This window comes from Apteryx rowi, unplaced genomic scaffold (genome assembly GCF_003343035.1).
Source record: "Apteryx rowi isolate R43461 unplaced genomic scaffold, aptRow1 scaffold_172, whole genome shotgun sequence".
Classification (NCBI taxonomy): domain Eukaryota; kingdom Metazoa; phylum Chordata; class Aves; order Apterygiformes; family Apterygidae; genus Apteryx; species Apteryx rowi.
This window is the reverse complement of record NW_020447997.1, coordinates 956,867-980,711: the sequence shown is the minus strand read 5'-3', so window position 1 is coordinate 980,711 and position 23,845 is coordinate 956,867. Positions and strand designations below refer to the sequence as shown.

The 23,845-nt window shown below is 35.8% G+C and overlaps 1 protein-coding gene across 12 annotated transcripts in view; it reads left to right on the top strand.

The window, feature by feature from the left end:
* ZNF280D (zinc finger protein 280D) overlaps nucleotides 1-21,959 on the top strand; it is a 64,679-nt gene extending 42,720 nt beyond the window's left edge. For 3 of the 12 annotated variants that reach the window (XM_026060884.1, XM_026060885.1, XM_026060883.1), the window contains one exon: nucleotides 8,414-10,216. In XM_026060884.1, coding sequence (XP_025916669.1) covers nucleotides 8,414-9,050 — 637 coding nt within the window. In that variant the 3' untranslated portion in view covers nucleotides 9,051-10,216. Of the gene's footprint in view, nucleotides 1-4,612; nucleotides 4,960-8,413; nucleotides 10,217-14,666; nucleotides 14,780-15,696; nucleotides 16,998-17,484; nucleotides 17,513-20,254 lie in introns of those variants that run through there. The other 9 variants (XR_003252673.1, XR_003252677.1, XR_003252674.1 and 6 more) reach the window with 9 other exon arrangements.
* The last annotated feature ends 1,886 nt before the right edge of the window (nucleotides 21,960-23,845 follow it).

The window sequence follows — 23,845 nt, the reverse complement described above, 5'->3', positions numbered from 1 at the left end:
TGTTTGAGGACTGTAGGAGATGGAACTCTTTAGGAAGTGAACTCTTGGACCCAAAAGATTTAAGACTTCTCGTATAGAAGTGCTGGCAGCATCACAGGGTGAACTGTATTTTAATGTCCATTTATGAAACTTCTGTTAATTGTACATTAAAAAGAAGGAATTACCTTCTAAAATATATTCTCAACCTTAATTATATTTAGGAACAGATCAGTAATCCAAGGTAAACCATATTAACAAAGATGTGGTTATCACAAAATTTTCTCAGAGAACAAGACCAGTAAGTTTGTCCTTGGATATACACTGTCTGACTTATTTGTGTCTAAACTGTTCTGTTCTTTGAAATTATGTGAATAGGGACTGCTTTTAAACAAAGTACTATTTTCATCATTAAAGCAGTGAAAGTAAGCTAAATATTAGGTGCTGGTTCATCTTTTACTGGTATTGCTACTCATGATTAAATACTTCAGAGTATTCCAAGTCCCTGACCTGAAAAATGTGTTGTCACTTGATTTACCTGAATGTTTTTCTTACTGTTAATTAGATGCACATTTTTACAGTGCTAACATAGGAATGTTACTATAAAACAATTCTTTGTTTCTTATTTTTGCCATCATTTCTTGTGAATTAAGACATAATGATTAAAATAATCATAAATGGCTGTTTATACTACAGTCCCAATTGTTGCTTACCTGCTAGGGCATTAGTGTTAATAGGTGGTGGTGGAGTACTGAAAGTGTGCTAAAGTTATTGAAAAGGTCCATTTTTTAAACACTGCTTTTTTTTGGATTAATTTAGGAAGATAGGTATGGTAGATATCAGACCAAATATTAGTTGTGCATTTTTCACAAAGTTTAAGTTGGTAAAACTGTTCCTCGTGCCAAGTATTATATACCTTGTAAAAAGCCATTAAGGCTCACTGAGGTCATGAATCACTTAATTTATGATTAATAGCATTATTTAAATGTAACAGAGCAAGCATCATACTTCAGCAGATTAAACTTGGCTTTAATGCAGGATCAACAAAGAAGATACAGGCATAAGCAATTTTGAGGTTTTTGTTCAGGTTGGTGGATTTTTTGTTTTTTACAGGAAACCTTTAAAAGGTTAGATTTTATGTTAGAACAGATGACTTAACAAGGTTTTGTAGGAGACACTTCTTGCTATCTCTGGTAGCATTTTCTTAAACACAGAAAATCAATTTTAGTGATGTTGTGATAAGCTGTTTAATTAATGTGGTTTTAGAAGTCAATAAATTTTAAATAATTTATAGCTAATCTAATGTATGGACTGTGCTTGTGAAGGTATTTTGAAGGAAGTATCTCCTCCAAGTTGTAGTTGGAGGTCAGTACAGTTGCTGTGAAGTAAACTACAACTTTTTTCTGGGTAGTTGGTTATTGTAGATGTTATAATTTTAGAATAAAACAAAATTCTTGGGTTTTTTTATTATTTTTATTTTTGCAGAATGTTTTTGTTAGTCATAATGTAGCTTTATGAACTGTAAATGTACATCTTGCCAGATTTATTTCAGACTTCAAATACTTTACTGGACTATACTTTGTTTCAGTTATGGTTTGAAAGGCCTTTATTGTGAGGAGAGGATTAATCTATTCCTCATGTAGAATGGCAGTAAGCACTAGCAGAAAAATGCTATTAGCCATTTTTAGACTGTTGCTTCTTGTTTTTTTTCATGTAGTGAGGTAACTGGAACATGTTATGTGAAAAACTTATCTTATAATTTCTATATACCCAATAAAACATTTCAAAATTCTGAAATGCCCTTCTGGAACTCTGAAGTGCATTTAAGCTCTAAATAACAACTTTAAAAATTGATTTCAGATTACCGAATTGTTTTCTTACTGTAAGTATCTTCATACCTCTATTCTAAACATACAGTATTTGAAAATGTTGAATCTTAATTCATTATTCACTAAGTTAAAACCGAAATCTCCATTAGAGAGAGAAGCTAAGTTGGAGGTAATGTCTCTTTTTTTTTTTTTTTTTTCTCTACACAGTCTAACAATATCTCTGAACTTTGTGACTAGTTTGAAGATGCAAGACAATTTCTTTTTCAATATATGTATATATTACTGGTTAAGGGCTTTCAGAGTATATCAACAGTGCAAAAAATCCAGCTTTCTATGTTTTGCCACAAAAGGACGTGGCAGTGGTGGAGGGGCACCTTTGTTATGTATAACTGCTACGCCCAGAGATTTCCAGTTTGCAATCAGGTCATGGTTCACTTGTATGCTAGACTCCAATGAAGGAATGGTTTAATTGCCTTGTGTGTGCCTCTTCATCCTAAAGGAACCTGGAAGTTGACCTGAAATATAACCTGACACCTGGGTAAATATTGAGTCTAAGCTCTAGCATTTTGAAGCTTTTGTTTTATATTATTTTTATTTTTATACTGTTTTTATAAGGAGTAAAATCCTCACAAATGCCTCTTTAGGCCTTTTTCTAGCCGTATGTACAGCCCCTGCTTTTTGCATGTCAAGAAGCTAAATGATCTCATAGTACATCCTCCCAACATTTTGCAAAAATACCATCTTTGGATACAAATTTACAGAATTTTCTTCTGGAAGAAGGTTTTTTTTCTATTGCCCTTCAGAAAGGGCAATCTGTTACAGAAAGCCCATTCTGTAAGAGAGTGGAAGAAGTCCTTAGACCTTGTAAAGATTTTTCTTGTAATACTGCTTGCCTACTCTCAAAAGCAGAAAGGGTGTTTTTGTTCTGTTTTTTTGAAGCAGAAGTGATGATTCTGTAAAAATGGGATAAGCCTGTCCATCTTCATTCAGCAGTGTTAAGGAAAGGGTTTCTGAAACAAACATAGTAATGCTGCTTTCCATAGGTTCTGTTCCTAAATTGGTAAATGTCAGTGTTTTTCTTAGTTGTTCAGCTTTATCTTGTTGTTTCATCACACATAATGTTTGGAATATATATGCTGTGGATTTAATGGAAGCCACATATTTCGGCATTATAGAGGATCTGGAATTTGCATTTTTTGCTCCACAAAACTGTGTTCCATAATTTTTGTTTTCATTTAAAAAAACCAAAAGCACTCCCCCTGCCATCTCAAACCTAAACCTAGCCCTTACATTTGGAGAAGATGGAGAATGCAGATAGAGAGTACTTTGGTATTAGCTCTCTGAGTTTACAGGGAGTCAGAACCAAGAGCTCCCAGAATGGAGCTGCCCTGGCAGTGTGGTCTTGGCCCTGTGCAATCTCTGGTTGTTCTTCCAAGGTGCCGCAGACCGCTTGCCATTTCACTGCAGCCACTGCTTCTCATTCTAGTTTATACATCAGCCCTGCCTGGATCTGCCAGTAAGGGCTTTGTTTTTGGGGTTTTTTGTTTGGTTTTTGGCATCCTCCCTGCATACACACACCCACACCCNCACCCACCCACCCCTCGGTCATGTGGAGTTATTTGAATTACAGTGTATGGTCAGGGCTGTTTGGAATAGGTAGCACAAGGTCAATTATCAGCCAAGGTCTTGAAGAACCAAAAATACAAATTGACCAACCGGGTTATACAAAAATACAGTACCTAAAACCTAGAGATGAGTCGAGAAATCTTGCTTTCCTGGTTGGTTTTGGGGGTCGGGAGAAAGGTTCAGCAAGGGAGGAGGAGCAGTGGTAGATAGGGAAGAATGTTCTGCAGTAGATGAGCTAGACGGAAGCAAATGCGTATTCTGGAAAATGGAGTCAGGCCGCCTGGCAGGCATTTCATATCCAGATGGACAGAGGGGAGAAAAATTTGAAGTTGGAAAGCGTTTCTTGGTTTGAGGTATGTGGGTTCTGTATGACAGGGGAACTATAACGAAGGGTATTTTAGAAGATAGAATGAGTTTATCTTTACCATACAATTTTAAAATTCTTGACAGATGATTTGGCCTCATTGAACCATAATACACTGACTTTGTGGAAAAAAACTATGTTAAAAGTAATAACATTGTTTAAACAGTTCTGAGTATTTAAAAAGGTTGTGATACAAACAATCATTTAAGATATTAATCTTTCCCTATATAAGGTGACCATTTTTATTTTAAAATCAGAATTTACTTATAGTTGTATTCTGACAAAAAATTGTTTTAATTTCCTAATTTTGTTATTTAGGCATTTACAGTTTTCTTAATGAGAGTAAGATCTTACATGGGCAGAGTGCCCTATAGTATAGGAAATGCTTTTAGAAAACTCCTTTTACTGTTTCCAGATGCCAAGTTTCAGTTGCTTGCTTTTTTTCTACCATTTTAAAGGGTTCTCCTTTAAATTTCTTTATTCTAGTCATATGCAGTGTATACCAAATAATTTGAACTTTACTTTCACTTAAAATGCTTGCTTAAGAATTGAGACTAAATGGTTCAGGTATTAGAAGCTAACTTTGTCTTTAGGCTACAGATTAGTCAGCAGTCACTGTAATTCTAATGGAGTATTATGTACTATTTTCACCTATCCTTGTATTTAGATATGTAAAAATAATTTAAATATAATTTGAGTCTTCTGTTCAAACTGTTTCACTTCAATAATACTTCAGGGGCTTTAAGACAGAGACAACTAGAATATTATAGCTCTAGCACCAGAGATTTTCATTTCTCAAACAATTTTTTCCCTTCAGCTTTTATTCTGCTTTTAAGCCAAGGTAGCTATGCTGACATTAGCAAGTAACATTGACATTAGTGCTACAGGAGTGGATCAGTAGATCAAAACAGTTGATTCTGAGGAGCCTACGTCTTCACTGCATCGTGGTTCAGAGGCTTTATTTTGGACCAGACTTCTGTCCCTTGGACAAAATGCGCGTAGTTCAAAGCTGCGTGGAACATCCGTTGTTGGACTTTGTGGACGCAGCTTCTTTAGGAGCTGCAGCATGTTTGGTGCACTTCTGCATCAGAACTTCCAGTTCAGTTTTCTTCAAAAAGAAGTTTGCGTCTACTAGAACTGTTCTGTAAACCCAACCAGTATGTGGTAAGTGGGAACAATCAAGGAGTTTGCCTCAAAACCACACTACTGTTTCAAACCAAAATGTTAATGTAAATGCAGCCAAAATACAGGTTTTGTTCCTGGAAATACTTTTCCACAGAGTGAATGTGTGTGTGCAACTACTGTGTAAGCAAATGTAAAATTATCATTTTGTTTATACATCTATTCTGAAGATGTATGATTTTTTTCTTGCTGTAGAATTTTTCAGATCCTTTTGATTTCTGTTGAATTTTCAGTTCCCTTACACTGTTACCAGTTTTGTTTGCATACAATGTTAGAGTAGAAAGGGTAGTTTCATTCCTAATATTGTACAGAAGGCTATTCTTTTTCAGCTACTGCCTTACAAATGCAATGATTTCTTGAAATCCTGTGTGACTTTTGGGAGACTTGGTGTGTCCCTGTAGCTATGTTTTGCTTTTTCATCTGCAGTCCTCAGCAGAGGTAAAATATTTTGTTGGAGAACTGTTGTATCTGAATTAACTGTTGTATTCGGTGATCTTTCAGATCACTGTTCTCTGTGGATAACTGTTTTTGTAATGGTGCTTGTTTTGCAAAATACTTACTCGGTTTTATGTTATACTCTTATTGGTGTAAATGACTGGTGGGAGGGTGTTGGTATGCTGATGAGAGGCAGCTTTTTTTCTGCATTAGAAAGAAATCTTTTTATGGACCCCTCCCCCAGCTAAGTACTTCACCGAAGGGGAGCGGGAATGAGCCTGGGTTTGGACAAAGCTGGGATTTTGATGACTAAAAGGTGAAGTAGATTGTGACAGATTCCCCCTATATGTTAAAGGCAGGTTTCCCCTTTGAAGAGTTTCTCGTTGTGCATGTGTGTGGGGGAGTGTGTGTGTGTGTATATATATATTTGTGTGCGTGTTTATATGTGTGTGTGTATATGTGTGTGTGTGTATATATATATATATATATATATATATAAATAAATTCATTTGGGATTTCCAGCATGGAAACACTTCTCTCTGTGTGTACTAATGAAGCATTAACAATCTCTTTATTTAAACCCATTTTTTACATACCTGTGTTCAAAATCATTTGCTCACTTTGCAACTGTATCTCACCCTCATGCGTGCTTGTCAAAAAGCAGCAGCTCAAGCACATGTATGTATACTGTTTCATGAAGACTTGGCTGTTTTCATATGAAAACAATTCTGAGTATTTACCAGAATTTATAAGGCTCTGTATAGCTTAAGTCTAATTAAATGGGGTACAGCTTTTTTAATGCCCCTTTCCAAGAGGTGAAGTAATTAGGGGTAGTTATGGTATGGCCAATTATGTGAGCCGCAGCTAACAGGTGGTTTTGAGTGGTGGCAGCTTTTGTGCTGGGATTTAGTCTTGGCTAGTCCATCAGATGTTGCCCTTTTTCCTCTTTTCTAGGAGTTTTGAGAGGGAGGAGAAGAATTTGGGTAGAAAATTTGAGTTTTGGAGAACGTTCTTTATTTTTGATAACGTAATAGGAAACTCAAAAAAGCTTAATTAAATGCAAAAACCCTTTCTGTCTGAAAGTAGTAGAAAATACAGTTTGCAACTGGGTAAGGAGGCTGAACTCTCTCTTGAGTTAGTTCCTTATTATGAATGAATGAGATTCTTATGACTACCTACCTCAGTGACTGATAAGATTTCACCTTTCAAGAATCTCTGTCGTCTTTTCTTCCTGCTCAAAATATTCCTCTGTTTTAAAGTAGGGTATGGAATATTTCTGGATTAGCTTCTTTAAGTGAAAGTGAACTTGAAAACAAACTTCTGAATGTTTGTAGAATGTAGCACCTGTACCAGAATAACTGCAACCATTTTCTGTAGAATTCAACTGTCGTTTAGCATAGTGGATCATATTAATTGTTTTAAATTGCTGCATCAGTAAAGTAACATTTAGACACTCAGCCTGAAAATACATCATAAAAACCTAATAGCAGGAAATCAGTTATTCTTCTATTTGTTATTTCAGGATAACTGCAATGCACTGAACTCTTACTTGTCTAGACATTTAGTGCCACTCTGTGTTTGAAATGTTCCCGGAACAGATTTGAAACTTGGTTTAAAACTACTTCAGGCTAACCCAGTATAAACTAGGCTTAGGCAACCAGTCCAAAGAACGGCAGCATCTTGTGTTTTAAGAGTTTTAGAACAGTCTGTTGCTTAGCCAATGTTAAAAATGGTTTTAGCCAGAAGTGATTTCAAACCATTTTTAAAACTATTGAAGCAATAAGTTAAAATGCTTTTTAACAAATAAGATATTTGATATTATTATTATTTCTCACTTCTCTTAGCTGCACGTCACTGTTAAGAGACTATTTTCAGTTTTAGATTTAAAAATTAGAAGACTTTATTAGTTCCTAATTTAACTTCTTATATAGAATTTGCATCTGAAAGTAGTTCTTCAGTTTTTTCATTCTGAAAAATTTTGAATGGATTAGAAATGATTTTAAGCTTTTTACCAAATCAAAACCTGTAAAACAAAAATTGAGTTCTCTTATTGCAAGGGTGGGGGAAGTTGCTGTTCCTACGACAAATGAGGAGAAATATTAGAAACTACTATTTAGGATTTTTGACTACTGGAATACAAAAATATGAGCAGGTTGCATATAGTAATATGACTAGACTGATTTGTATTTCTGTAGGTACAGGTGGCATTTGAAGTATACAGTTCAGTCTTCTTTCAGTCAGCATTCTAATTTTTTTTGGTCCCTGTAGAGTACTGCATGTGGCTTTATTGAAATAATACAAGGCTTAAACAATAATTGTTTTGTATATAAAGTTTGTATGCTGTGTCTTAGATTTTTTTATATAGTAAAATTTTTAATTTTACTTGCATAATTCAATATTGTTCTAAGTTTCCTTTTTATCAAAATATGCCTTTTACTCTGAAAGGTGACTGCAAAATTGCTACTTCACAGATTCACTTTTTCAGTGAATCCAGATTTATAACTACTCATCTAACTTTTCAATTTAAGTGAATATAGATTTCTAGCTACTAACTTCTTTCTCTGACTCCTGTTAATAGTGCAGAGAAAAATCAACAGTATAAGGTTATGAATTAGCTTTTTTTGCTTGTATATCATCAGCAGAAGTTTCAAAATAGTTGTATCTGTATCAGTGTCAAAGAGGCTGTGCAGATAGAGGTTACCACTCATGTTGTATTTTGGAAAACCACCTGTGTCATACAAAGGGGACAATTTAACTTTCAAAGTATTCATTTCTAGTGATGAAATGCAAGAATTAAAGAATACTAAGTGACTGTTAAATAAAAAGTTTAATTTGTAACAGGTAAGAAAATTGTAAATTCAGCCCATCTTGCTATGAAAATTTGTGAGAAATATTAAAAGGAGAAAATGCAATACCACTTTGAGCATCACTTTACAGAATACAACTATGTATTGTTTTATTTTACCTGCTATAAAAATAACTTGTTTGGGTTTTTTTTCAGCAAACAAGAACATGATTCTTCAGAGGAAACAAAAGAACACAACAGAAATCAAACTAACCAAGTTGCATCAGTTGAAAATAGTGAAGAAAGTTCATCAAATACAGAAAATGTTCCCAATTTGGAACTTGACAGCAATGACAACAGCTCTAAGAATGCCTTGGATGAGAAAGGAGCATGTTGCGATTCAGATAATAACAAACAATTAGTAGAAGAGAAACAAAAATGTATTCATGATGAAAGTGAGTTGAAAACTTGCCAAAGTTCAGATAATATTGTCTTGAATGACCAGACTAAAGTACATAGCTTGGATGAAACTGCATTGTCAGCGTTGAAAGCAAGGGACTTAAAACTAACATTGGGTGAAGATGTTAGTTTTGAGCAGTTCTTGAGAAAAAGAGATGAGCTTGAATCCGTTAGTTCAGACATTAGTGAGCAAGGCAGTATTCATTTGGAGCCTCTGACTCCATCAGAGGTACTAGAGCATGAAGCTACCGAAATCCTACAGAAAGGTAAGGTTGCACCTTCATCCAAGAAAGCTGGACTACTCTCTGAACAAACAGATGAGACTTCTAAAGAAAGCAGTCCCAGCAGAATGGAAACAACTGTAAACAAGACAGATGAAAATGAAGCAAGCTGAAACTGTGTTAATATTTTATTCAGTTTATTATAAGTAATGGTAAGAACACCATGGACCATTCCTGATGAGTGTGCTCATTGATGCTAATTATTAAAAAGAAACACAAAAGGGAAATTGTGTGTGAAGATAGTGTGTACGTGTATGTACAACTGAATTAACTAAATTTACAAGGAGTAATGTGTTAAATTTATCTTCCAGTCTCTTGGATGTGGTGTGTTTTACTAAACTGGCACTTGAAAGGAGGGATAAATTATCATTTTCATAGTTAACTAACCTAGAATAAGGTGATTTGTTAGTCAAGAAAAGATTTTCAAAAATCCTTCCGTGAATATCATTAAACAGCAAAATTTAGTATGACTTTGGTTCTGATGCTGAAATTGAGCACACTTGTAACAATGGTTATTGGTCTACTGATAATTTGGATAAACATAAAACTTCTTTGGATTTGGTGTCACATTCCTGTCTGTAAAAGCATGTAAACAGAATTATATGAACCTATGCACCTCTGTACAGGTGTAATCCTGCCAGGCTGTAAGCTTACCTTAATAAACTTTCAGTGAAAGTGGAATTATTACAATAAAAGTATATATTTGTGGGGTTTTCCGTGTGCAAGCTGTGCAGAAATACCAGACATAGTTGTATAAAATAGGACATACTGCTGAAAGTACTTGTAGCTGTTAGACATTTACTGTTGTTTTAATTATTCTTAGTGGTAGACCCATGAGAATGGTCTGTAAGTCAAACCAAAGTATGGTTTAATGTAAAAACTGTTTTAAACAAAAAGGAAAAAGAAACCCCAAACTGGAAACGCCAACTAGCATGCACTCTGCCATTTTGCAGCTGCTACTTGCTAACTGTTACAAAAATCACACAAGGGCATATAAAGTAGAATTGTACAGTTGAATTTCAGGACTTTTTGTACTCTAAATTATGTACAGAAAGATGGCTGCTGGATTTTTTGGGTTTTTTTTGCTTTATAGTTAGCAGCTAGATATAGGAATGCATATAATTAACAGTAGCTTACTCTTATGACTTCGCTGCTCCATTTGAAACATTCAGAATGTGCTTTTGACTTAGTTTTGTTTTTAATGAATGTTAAATGTTTTGAACAGCTGTTAAAGCACTGCTGTAAATTATCACTTTTTGAGTAAATATTTGCAACAAAATTTTGTCTTTGTGAATAATTTTATTGCTCAGCTTGTAACTTTGGGAATAGTCTTCCCATCTTTTTGAAAAGATTTAGTGGCAGTTCCCAAAACCTATTTTATTTTAAAACTGTGATTTTGAGACTTCTGTGATTTTTAGAATTAAATGAGCAAGTGCCTATGCATAAACATATTTTTGTAGCTATATGTTGTGATAAGATGTGCTAACTTTTTTAGATTATAAATATATTTTTCTGGGCCATCAGCAAGCAACTGAAGTCTGCTCTGTTCTCCTAGGTTGACTAGGCTCAGCTGCTAAATGAGTCTAATCAAGAACAGTATTAGGAGGTTTAGAGACCATCCAGCTCACTGTTGGAGCCTCTAAATGACCACATTAATCTGAACATCTCAAAAGTTGTGCTTCAGACTCTAGAGAATTATATAAGACTGAAAAATCAAAAGATTTGAAAGTAATAAATGTTAAGTTCCTTTTATGTCTCTTCTATTTTTGAACCTTTGAATTGCATCTTTATTTTCAGCCATGCAAGGTTATTAGAAGCCTTTTAATAAGGAAGGTGAAAATGTTTGCCTAATCATACCTCAAATTAATGATTTCATTACAATTTTTAAAGAACAAGATATACAAAAGAAAACTGCAATTTATTGCTCTCAATTTTATCATTTGTTGTGTTATTTGAGGTTCTTAAAGTGGCAGATCTTGGAGAGCTATGAGTAACAAGTCTGTGTTCATGCATTAGTGTATAGATGATTATAGAATACAACATCCCAGTAAGGGCAGTTCAGAGGACTTAATTAGCTGTGGACTTGGTGTATATGTTACTGAAGGATTTCGTGAGTGAATTTGCAATATAACAAATCCTGTGCATATAAACCCAGTACAATATCTAGTATTTTTAATGATTCATGATCATCCATGCAGATGATATATCTAGAATCAGATTCTGGTATGTGGTTTTGGAAAAGATTAAGTTCAACTAGAACTAGTTGTGGTAATATAATAGGTTGTAATTTCATCACATTTGTCTTTATTATGCAATTTCATTGCAAAATTATTTTAAAACCTTTGCTATTTTAATAATATTATTTTTGATGGAAGCATCAAGTTTGAAGGCTGCTTACTGTCAAGAAGAATTGGAGAATAAAACTCGGACTGAAAACCGAAGGTAGTGTTAGGTATAAAAAGCCCAAATAGCTAACATCTGAAACAGCAGCCCTTTCAAAGGAAGAAGTGAGAGAGAATTGGTGTTCTAGCAAGATTATCAGATTGCCTTAAATAGTCATGAAAACAATGCCATGTTGTTTTTGTGAAGCAGAAAAACTAAAATTCATTAGTTCCCATTTCACACACACCCCCCCCCATTTGAAGTAATTCACATGCTCTCTAAATACTAAGGGATTAAGTAATTAGGAAGATAATCTCTGTCATGTATTTAGGAGGTTTCCTAGAGAGGAGTTAAATTGGCACTTTTGGCTGAAGGCATTGCAAAAGATCATGTTATGTTGAATGTAATTTGAAACTTTCCTCTGGAAGGAGGAGGTAATTCAGTTTTTTGTTCATTTCTGAGTCACGTAAATTTTCCATCCAATCTTCAGTAATTCTTATTCTGTGCTACCTCTCTTTTTGTACTTAACTTGCAGGAAAATGCTTTTCTTTCATTGCTTTACCGAAAACAATATCTTAAAGTTAATTCTTGGTATCAATATCAGAATCACTGTTTCCCTTCATCTCAAAACATTTACCATATTTGCTTGAATAATGATTTTGGGTTGTTTGTATAACTTCTATTTTTAAAGAAATAGCACATGCCTAATGCTATCTCCATTATTTGCATTTAATAGAAAACTGTTCTAATGAATAGCTCATGGCCAGTCGGTATACTGTCACTTGGCCATTCCTCAGGTGCAGCAAACTTCTCAGTTTGCCTCGGGCAGTTTAGGAAAGAAACTTTGGAAAAGAAACTACTGAAGGTTCAGGTTTTCCTTGGTGGAATGGATGAATAAACTGAGGGGGAAAAAATCAGATCGAATCATAACAAATATTGAGTTCCAAATGTAGGGTGATGTATTATAAAGATTGCCCTTTTAACCGGATCGTAGAGCAAGCAGGACAATAATAAAATAAGTCCATGTTTTTGTTTTGTTTTTTCCCCCCTTACTGGAAAGGGAGAGAAAAAAGATCCATGGGCAATAGGTGTTAAGTCATCTTCCTTCATACTTTACTGACAGAAGGCATTCAGGCTTTGGAAACTGAAGGCCAGAGTTAGGAATCTGAATAACACTTGTTGTTCTGCAAAATCTATGAATAAAAGATCTCAAAGCTTTTTTGCAAGTGTAAGTATTATTTATATGCTAGTGTACAAAAAAACCCTGCTTTCTACATACTGTCAAATATATGAATGTTCCAGCAAAGACTCTGACAGTAGGCTATGACAGTAGAGTTTTGTTAGACACTGTTTAGAAATTTTTATTTAGAGCAGATTTTATACCTGATTGTTCTGAGGGTTTCATTTTCATTAGTGCTTAATATTTGGGGCTCATGATCTGTTCTCTAGTTGTATCTTTTTTTTTGGTCTTTTTTAATGTATGCTTCATGTTGCCTTTCGTAAAAACTGGTAAGTATGTTTTATGATTACTTGGGTGGTTTTTTTGCTTCTATCATAACCTTTACTTTAGTTTTAGTGTCATTCAGAAGGATGTTTTTAAGTGATGAAGCCCAAGATGTTATCTTCTTTGGACATTATACTTTAGGCATAATTTTGACTATATATATTTTTTCCCATTAATTCAGTACTGGGAAAAAATTACAACTGGTATTGACTGGTATTTCATATTAGTTTGTGGACATTTTGCAAAGTTCTATCCTATGTTCCTTTGAGTTTTGGATCACTGTTCTAACTCTAAAACACGTGATTAAAATTTTGTACTCAATTATTTTATTGACCCAAATGAACCATGTTAAGTTTTTTTTCTCTATTGCATCACATTAAAAAAAAAGTGAAAAATGCTTAGCTGAGAAACACTTCATTCTCTAGGAGATTGTAGTTGCTGTACCTGCAAGGTGCCGTAAAGCTAGTGCATCTGTTGTTGGAAAATAATGTAGTTTGCTGGTTTTGAGGTCTACTTACTATTCTAATTTTTTTTTAAAGGAGACTGATGTTTTTATGACAACCATAGGAATAACTGTGATATTATGTACATTTGCATTTTAATCTGGTCAAATTTAACTTCATATTAAGGAAACAGTGCTCAAATTACATGTATGGACTCTACCAGGCAGTTATATGATCAAGAAGTATGAGCTCATCAGCAATGAACTCTCCATTCTTTAAGTATCTTGGATAGTAGTATTGGTTAACAGACTTATTGTGGTGTTAGGAATTTGATAAAAAAGTGGGTTTTTTTCCTAATTCACTAAACTCTCAGGCATTTAATTCAAAGGAGAAGTTTTCTCAAAAACTTAGGTGAATGGGGTAGCATATAATGATAGTAGCTTTGTATAGGAAGCTGTCTCATAGTGATAAAAGTAACTTTCATTCCTTGGCCAATATATTTTGCTCTTAAGTTGTATAATTAAGAACTAATGTGCTTTATCCTTCCTTTGATTAAAGGAAAGTAAGCTGTGGATCTGTTTGTTACAGCCTTTTGTGACCTCCTTCATTCATGATCTTGGCACAGTATTCTAACAATAAAGTTCTTGCTTTCCTCTCTTTAAGGCTGTTAAAGAAGTAGAACATGGATTTTTAATAACTTTTTTTAATTGTATGTATTTGAATTACCTGCCTGAAGTGAAAATTGAATTTTGTGTTGCAGTTTCTCAGGTCTTCGGATGAATTAAGTTGAGAATTCTGTCTTGCTGTTTAATCTGCTTGGAAACATGTTACTTCCTTTTTGAGCTGGCAAGCTTATGGCACATAGTATATTTTTCCTGGGATATTTACTGAAATGCAATGGATTTGTCAGTTATCATTTAGATGGCAGCTTCTTTCTCCCTGTGACAGTCCTTTATGTCTTGGAATGTATAGTTCTCTTGGCTGTTGGTATATATCAACTTTTAAGTTGTTAGCTGGAGATGGAAAGCAAAAGACACTTTTAGAGAGGAGAAGCAAAAGTTCAGACTCTTGTGAATAGTAGTGTGCTGTATGCAGGAACAGCTTTATCTGATAAAACCTGCTTTATCTGATAAAACATTGTTTTTGGTTTGGGGTTGTTTTGTGTTTTTTTGTTTTTGTTTTTTGTTTGTTTTTGTTTTTTACTGGTTCCTTAAGTTATAGCTTGAGGGACCAATGCAGTTGTGCAGATTCTGCCTACAATTTTAATGGAGTTGAAAATGGGCATAGAGCTTTAGATGCCTATATCAGATCAGAATTCCCAAAAGGATCCTGAGACAACATATTCATGCTGGGAAAACTTTTCTTCTGTTTATGTGACTTTCCACTCTTTCCTTTCCCAGGTAACATAGACTGGACACCCTCTCGAGACCATAGAAAGGCCTGTTCTCCTAGAAAAGACAAATGCTTGTATGATCATCTTTGGAACCAAAGAGAAGCTCTTAACATGTGGCATGTATGCTGTTTTATATTAATAAAGACAAGACTTAGTGTTGAATAGTGACATTTTATTAATCCGTGCTAAATAATGAAGTTCTGTCAGTTCTTCTGAAGAGTCTCTTGACAACACTTCAAGATAAGCATCATTTAAATTATAGCTTGTAACTGTTCGGTGATCTTTGTTGTTTGAGATAGCAGGCTAATAAGTACCATAGCAGCAAAGCATCAAGGCAGGCTATGTTGTCTTCTGTTTTAAGGCTGGTGATCATTTAGCTTTTCTTGAGGATCTTCAAATTCATTATACAATAAACTTTAATACACTGACATTGTTTACAGACCTCCTTGGAACTTAATATTGATTCAATTTCAATTAGTAAGACAAACTTTAGAAAGTGGAACATATTTTTATTTAATATTGTAAATCTTACTTCTGTGCAGTAAAAAAATCCATTCCCACCTGGGCTCCTCAGCAGGCAATCTGGGTGCTCTTGCTGATGCATGTTTCTGATGAAAGAGAGCAAAGACTCCCTTTAAACACAATTTTAATTCTGAATTCTGACATGAAAGCTCATGTCACGCCCTTGCTAGAATAACATGCACTGTGCTTGTGTCTAAGTGCCCCTGTGATAGCTGATGAGACTCGTTAAAGAGAATTTCATTATACTACCACCACAAGCTTAGTTTATCAACTTCTAAGACTCCACTTTCCTCCCTTCAGACTCAGAGCCAGAAATATGGTAAAGAAGAAAATTCAAGCTAGGAAAGCATATAGGCAGCTAGTGGTAAATCAGATTGGAATTCAAGTTCACACAAGTTTCCAGCAATGTATCACCCAGGTTGTTTTGTATGTCTTGAAACAAAATGGCTGAATTTGCTCTCCTCCCTTTTTTGTAATTGTTCACACACAAATATTTTCTTTTTGGTCTTGTACAGGACTAATGCTTGGATTTTCAAGGTTGGTCATCTCTCAGGAAGAAGAGCTTGAGGAGGGAACCATGCATTTCTTTGGTTTAGTGGTGTTAACTTCTGAATACCCACTGAGTATATACTCAAGTCCTGTTACAGTCAGGTTATATTGTTTCTTTTATAGACAACCATCTGCAAATGTGCCTCTAGCAAAACAATTCTCAATCCAGCTGTTTGTTTTCATCCTCTGTTTAAAGACTATTTGTCCATACGCATGTGGCTCTTTGTGAGTGGCTACTCCTTTTTTGTTTCGGTTGTTTTGCTCCCAACAAAGAACAGAATTGCCTTACCCTTATCTAAAATATTCCCTAACTCCAACTAGTTCCATTATAACTCTGACTAATAGTGGCATGCCTGTTCTTCTCAAGTAAAGCTTTTTTCTGTTTTTAAAGAGGCTGTTAGTTACTTTGTTTGTTAAAATAATAAGTAGGCATTTTAACTTTGCATTCATTAACTCTTTTTCTGTAAAAGAGAGATGGGGACAAGTGTGTACTTGTATATACAACTGCATACAAGAACTGTACTTGTGTGACTTATGTAATATAATCTCCTGTTCGTAACATTGAGGAAGTTGAATTTGAGACACTGAGGGAGATTTTTGTTGACCATCAGGGATTACGAACATTTGCGTATCTATAATGTTCTCCGTTTTTCCTGCTTCACAGCTTCCTCTAGTCAATGTCTACCATTTGATAGGATCTCATACGGAATGTAGTTAGTGTCAAGAGTATGTTGGGCAGTCTGTGATGAGCAGAAAGACAAATGAGGACTTCATTTCCTATACTGCACTAACTAGGGAGGTAAGCATGAAATCCTTTTCTGCATTCATAATTACATCTTTGTTACTGTGTGTGGTTGTAAGTGGTACTGTCATTTTTTTCTAGCAGGGATAGTTAGTCCATGGGCCTATACTTTGTTTCTTGAAACAGATGTATTCTTTAAACACCTGGGGAAAGTGCCATTAATTTAAGGAATAGGAAGAATGTAGTTTAGCAGAGATTCTTCATTAGCCCCTAATAAAATTATTAGCACCAAGACAATACTTGATAGAATATGAGTACCTGCAAGGCCTTTCTGTAAGAGAGACTTACAGTGAGGGGCTTCAGTGAGACTACTTAGGAGTTCCTATCTGAACAAACATAGTGGTACTTGGACAAAAAGCAGTGTTGAAAAAGGCCTTAATAAATTTTGTTCAACCAAACAGTTATCTATAGAGTTTTTACAGGCATACCTCAGAGATATTGTGGGTTTGGTTCCAGACCACTGCAATAAAGCGAGTCACATGAATTTTTTGGTTTCCCAGTGCATATAAAAGTTATGTTTACACTATACTGTATTCTATTAAGTGTGCAATAGCATTATGTCTTTAAAAAAAAAAGTACATACCTTAATTAAAAATACTTTATTGCAAAAAAAGCTAACCATTATCTGAGCCTTCAGCGAGTCGTAATCTTTTTGCTGATGGACGATCTTGCCTCATTGTTGATGACTGACTGATCAGGGTGGTGGTTGCTGAAGGCTGGGGTGGCTGTGGCAATTTCTTCAAATAAGACAGCAATGCAGTTTGCTGCATTGATTGACTCTTCCTTTCACAAAGGATTTCTCTGTAGCAGGCGATGCTGTTTGATAGCATTTTACCCACAACAGAACTTCTTTCAGAATTGAAGTCAGTCCTCTCAAACCCTGCCACTGCTTTGTCAACTAAGTTTCTGTACTATTCTAAATCCTTGGTTGTCATTTCAACAATGTTCACAGCCTCTTCACCAGGAGCAGATTCCATCTCAAGCAACCACTTTCTTTGCTCATCCAGAAGAAGCAACTCCTCATCCGTTAAAGTTTTATCATGAGATTGCAGCAATTCAGTCACATCTTCAGGCTCCACTTCTAAGTCTAGTTCTCTTGCTGTTTCCACCACATCTGCAGTTACTTTCTCCACTGAAGTCTTGAACCCCTCAAAGTCATCCATGAGGGCTGGAATAAACTTCTTCCAAACTCCTGTTAATGCTGATATTTTGACCTCCTCCCATGAATCACGAATGTGCTTAATGGCATCTAGAATGGTGAATCCTTTCCAGAAGGTTTTCAATTTACTTTGCCCAGGTCCATTAGAGGAATCACTATCTAAGGCAGCCACAGCCTTACAAAATATATTTCTTAAATAATAAGACTTGAAAGTCAATATTACTCCTTGATCCATGGGCTGCAGAATGGATGTTGTGTTAGCAGGCATGAAAACAACATTAATCTCATTGTACATCACCATCAGAGCTCTTGGGTGACCAGGTGCATTGTCAATGTGCAGTAATATTTTGAAAGGAATCTTTTTTTCTGAGCAGTAGGTCTCAACAGTGGGCTTAAGATATTCAGTAAACCATGTTGTAAACAGATGTGCTGTCATCCAGGCTTTGTTGTTCCATTTATAGAGCACAGGCAGAGTAGATGATTGAGCATAATTCTTAAGGGCCCTAGGATTTTCGAAATGGTAAATGAGCATTGGCTTCAACTTAGTCACCAGCTGCATTAGCCCCTAACAAGGGAGTCAGCCTGTCCTTTGAAGCTTTGAAGCCAGGCATGGACGACTTCTCTCTAGCTATGAAAGTCCTGGATGGCATCTTCTTCCAGTATAAGGCTGTTTCGTCTACACTGAAAATCTGTYGTTTAGTGTAGCCACCTTCCTCAATTCTCTTTGCTAGATCTTCTGGATAACTTGCTGCAGCTTCTGCATCAGCACTTGCTGCTTCGCTTTGCACTTTTATGTTATGGAGATGGCTTTTTTTCCTTAAGCCTCACGAACCAACCTCTGCCAGCTTCAACCTCTTCTTCTCCAGCTTCCTCACTTCTCTCTGCCTTCATAGAATTGAAGAGAGTTAGGGCCTTGCTCTGGATGAGGCTTTGGCTTACGGGACTGCTGTGGCTGGTTTGATCTTCTATCCAGACCACTAAAACTTTCTCCATATCAGCTGCAATAATGCTGTTTCGCTTTCTTATCATTCGTGTGTTCACTGGAGTAGCGCTTTGAATTGCCTTCAAGAGCTTTTCCTTTGCATTCGCAACTTGGCTACCTGCTTGGCGCAAGAGGCCTCGCTTTCAGCCTGTCTTGGCTTTCAACATGCCTTCCTCACTAAGCTTCCTCATTTCTAGCTTTTTATTTAAAGTGAGAGATGTGCAACTCTTCCTTTCCCTTGAACACTTAGAGGCCATTGTAGGGTTATTAATTGGCCTAATTTCAATATTGTTGTGTCTCAGGGAATAGGGAGGCCCGAAGAGAGGGAGAGAGATGGGGGAACGGCCGGTCGGTGGAACAGTCAGGACACCCACGACATTTATCGATTAAGTTTGCCGTCTTATATGGGTGCAGGTCGTGGCGTCCCAAAGCAATTACAAGAGTAACATCAAAGATCACTGATCACAGATGACCATAACAGATATAATAATAATGAAAAAGTTTGAAATATTGCGAGAATTACCAAAATGTGACACAGAGACACAAAGTGAGCATGTGCTGTTGGAAAAATGGTGCCGACAGACTTGCTCAATGCAGGGTTGCCACAGACCTTCAATTTGTAAAAAACGCAATATCTGTGAAGCACAATAAAGCAAAGCGCAATGAAAAGAAGTATGCCTGTATTTGCGTCTGGTTGATTATGACTGAGATAATATTTCTAAAGATGGCAGCAAGTCTCATTGTTCAAAAGAAACCTGCCAGGAATCCTATGGGGAAAGCAGCTGAATGGTGGCATTGCACGGCTCCTGTACAAACCTGTTCACATTAGCCATACTTGATCATAAAACAACCCCCCTGTATGTAGTAACCTGCATGCTTCTGAGGAGGTAACAGGAAACATTCACAGCTTTTGGCTTTGAAATTTTTCTGTTCTTGCCATTTTAATGGTGCGTTTATATATCTATACACACATTATATATTAGAACATAAAATCTGGAACTCTGTTTTATGTTGGAATGATAAATCCTACTATACCTAGGATTCATCATGCTTTAATTCCTCCTATGCCATAAAATATCTTGGAATCTGCACTAATACAACTCATACTAGGAGCTTAAACAGACCAAAATAGCCTGGAGCCTAAACATGAGTAAGTTCAGTAAAAATTAAAAAAACAAGATATTTACTTTTTTTTTTCCTTTTGCAGAGAAGGCTCTGTTGTGTTTTTTTTTTTTTTTTTTATCTCAAGGTCACCCAGTAATTCTTCTGGCTTAAGGCTTTCTAGTAATTTGGCCAACATTTTGTTTTGCCACCGTAAGAATGATGTGTTGGGTTCTCTTGTTTTATGGAGGGGAAATGCTATAATTGATAGAACCCTAGAGAGTCAAGCTACAAATACCTTATTCCTGTAATGGGAACAGCAAGAATAGGGGTGATTGCTACCCCAGAAAAGAAAAAAGTGTCAAGCAAAGTGCCTGCCTAACTCTGCCCCTTTTTTTGTAGCCCCTTCCAAGTCACCTGGGGAGGGTGAGAACACAATTTAAGCAAGGGAGTCAAGGACAACTGTTACTTCTGTTACAGATGATGAAGATGGCTAGGAATGTGAAAGTGAATCTGCACAGATCCCATAAATGTAAATGACTTTCAGAAATCCCTGTTTGTTTTCAGAAGTTAGCAGATCTGCCCTTCATAAAAGGAGAATGGAAATTGTTAATATTCATTTTATGGTATGTATTTTGGTGTGACTCTTTAGTTCCTTCTTACAGGAAGAATAAAGATAATCTTAGGAAATAGCTGTATTTCTACTTTTCCAATCTTTTTGTCTTTTTTGGAATCCGAGGATGCTTCTGAGTAGGCTCATAAGCTCTTTAGAGTCAGAAAAATTTCTGCAGGAGGGGACTTGTGGAAGTTATCTAGTCCAACATCCTGCTCAGAGCAGAGTTCACTTCAAAGTTAGATCAGGTTCCTCGCTGCCTTTTGCAGTTGAGTTTTTAATATCTCCAGTGGTGCTGACTATAGCCTCTCTGTTCAGCTCTGTTTTAGCACTCTAACTGCTCTCATGGTGAATTTATTTTTTATGTATTGAATTGTAATATTTCTTGCTGCAACTTATGACCATTGCCCTCTTGTCCTTTTGCTGTGCACTTCAGAGCTAGTTGCTTCATCATAGAAGACAACAAGATTGCTTAGACAATGTTTGACCTTGGTAAATTTATTCTGGCTGTTCCTAATCACCTTGTCCTTCATGCGCTTTGAAATAGCTTCCATGAGGATGTGCTCCATAATTTTCCCAGGTCTCAGGTGATACTGACTTGCCTGTATTTCTTCTTGTCCTCCTTCTTGCACTTTTGAAGACAGGCATAACATTTAAGCTACCTGCCTTGTCATTCTTTGTGTTATATAAAATACGATATACAACAAAATTAGGACTAATGATGCAGCCTCATTTAATTCAGGCTGGATTACCTCTTACTCTGCAAGTATCCCTACTGAAATCAGTAAAAACACAGCAATATTTAGGTGTTAGTAATTATAAAGATCATTTTGTTTCATGTATGTTATCTTGTAATATACAGGTATGTTATAATTTCACACACACACACACACACATTTGTGCACAAATACATTGAAAATAACTTGGTTTTCTTTTTCCATGACATAGATGAACCAGGTAATAAAGAAAAAAGAGACTTTTATTTTTGATTATCTTAAAAAGTGGGTAGAGTTCAGCAACCATCTTTATTATGCGCTCTTGAACACAAGTTATCTACACAGATTGTTGTAAAATTGCCGTTGTCCTGGAATTAGAACACCTTGCCAATCAAAGCATGTTCCTGGCTACATGAGCTACCCAGCAGAAGGAAATGAGGTTTGTACTAAGGAAGTCGGGCTCCCTGAGAGCTCTGGGAAGCAATATTCTCATCCAAGACAGTTATGCCTCTCAGAACTGTCACCGGGGTTGTGTACTTCCATCTGGCTGAAGCTGGCCTGGTACAGCTGATATGTAGTCTTTTATATATGGGGAAGATTATTCATTGCTGAAATGAGAACAAAAAAGACTGCATAAAAGTGGACTGCTTTTTCTTAACTGTGAGCTTGCACTGAGTGATTTAACTGCACTAGGGAACTGCTGTTCAGCAGAGTTATCTTGGAAGCTTTTAGTATACTGTGACCTCTTGTTGCCATTTGTATTTTGACAGTAATAAAATATCTCGTCTTCTAACATCATATATATTGTATATTAATGTATTCTTTATTTGATGTGTTTACAGAGTCCTTATTAATGCATTGTTCTTTCCATACAAATAAAACACATTATTTGAGAGAGCTTACAGTCCACTTGCGCTTTTTTGGTATTTGCTTCATGACATCTCTCTTGTATCATTTTGTATGTGACCTTTCAACTCCATAAAATAAATTGGGGGGGGCGGGGCTTTAAAAGTCAATCTCTTGCTTATCCCTAATTAGAGTGGGTAAAGTGTATCCACCCTGAACTTTTATCACACTCCAATAACAACTATTTTGTGTTCCTTATAGGTAATATTAAGGTTGGTAGGAATTCTGCTGAACAGTATCTCCAGAGAGAATACAAAGCAGCAAACTAAAACTGTCATTGGATTGTCAAGATGCCTCACTGCAATAAAAGATCAATAAGAAGCAGCAGCAAATGGGGACTTTACTGTGAGTGGAATATAAAACACATACAGGCAAAATGCTTCTGCTTTTAGTCTTTTCATTAATGGGCGTAGAAGTCTCTATCAAGAAGCATTAGATTCTATGCTGTTGTCTGCCCAAACTGTCTGTTATTGGTGGCATCACAGCTCAAAGAGATTTGACCTGACTATAATCTTACATCTTCTTGAGTATCATGTACACCAATTAGATAAAGGTCAATAATTGGCAAGGTTCACTCAGTCCAAACTCAGGTAATAAGTCTTATCCATCAAGCTAGATATATTTCACTGCTATACCTGGCTCTGGGAAGGTGAAAAGTGCTTTGGACACCTCACCCATATTATGCGCTAGTGTCTATCTTTCATTCATCTGCTCAAAAGAAAATGTACAGAGTGTAAACTTTTATGCTTGCCACAGATCATATTTGGTCACTGGGGGTAGGTCAGTGCTATCTTTGTGCTTGTGCCTCACCACATATTTTGGACATGCTGTAATAAACTGTTTCAGTTCAACTATCCTAATGTTCTTCTAGCACAGCACTAGCTGTGCACTAGCACTAGACTTTCTCTCCTGCATCTTTTACACAAGCATATCTTTACTGTTTGGCCCTCATTTTGACTGTATATATTTTAGCTGTGCACAGTAAAGTTAGTAATGCTGAGATAAATCAGTGAGTTTAGAAAGAGTATACATGTTTTATATATATAAAAAAATATATATAATAATACTTCATATATATTAATACAGTTATATATATACACAACAGTCTGGATTTAGCAAGAATATATAATATAACATATAGTATGTTTTATATAATATATTGTTTGTCTTTGGATCAAGAAAGAATATAAATTTATTTTTATATGTACATATATACATATAGGTCATCTATCTTCCCCATTGTGACCTTTTTGCTGTGGGTGGCAGAACAAACATGGCCATAGGGATCATGTTGCAGCACTACTGATCAAGCTGTTCCATATATTGCCCAATGGAAGCACAAGAGGAAATTATTGAAACTGAAGCAGCTAAAAGAAAAGCATCTTCAACAAGTTAGGTTTCACAATAGCATCCTTTAATTCGAGTGGGTTCTGCTATGGAAGATTATATTCTTACCCTTCCCATCACCTGCAAGTTCTGCATTACAGATTGTGCAGTGCAGGAAAAGTTAAAAGGCAAAAGTTAATCAAAGAAAATTAAGGAAAGAGCTATTTTATTCTGTGCCTGACTGTGCTGATAAATTGATTTGACGAGGAACATGCATATCTAAGGAAAGGTTCCCGATTCATGTGCTGAGCTTGAGAAAAGATATTAGCAGCCATTCTACTGATTGCAGTAAGCCTTCCTTTTTCTGCACATGCTGTTAAGGTGAAGCAGACAAGCCATTACTGTGTGTGTAGATGGATAGATACAGTAGTTGCCTATGAAACCATAGCTCATTAATCTTTGCACTCTTTTATGGACTGTTAGAGTACGTAGCAGGGTAAATGAACTGCA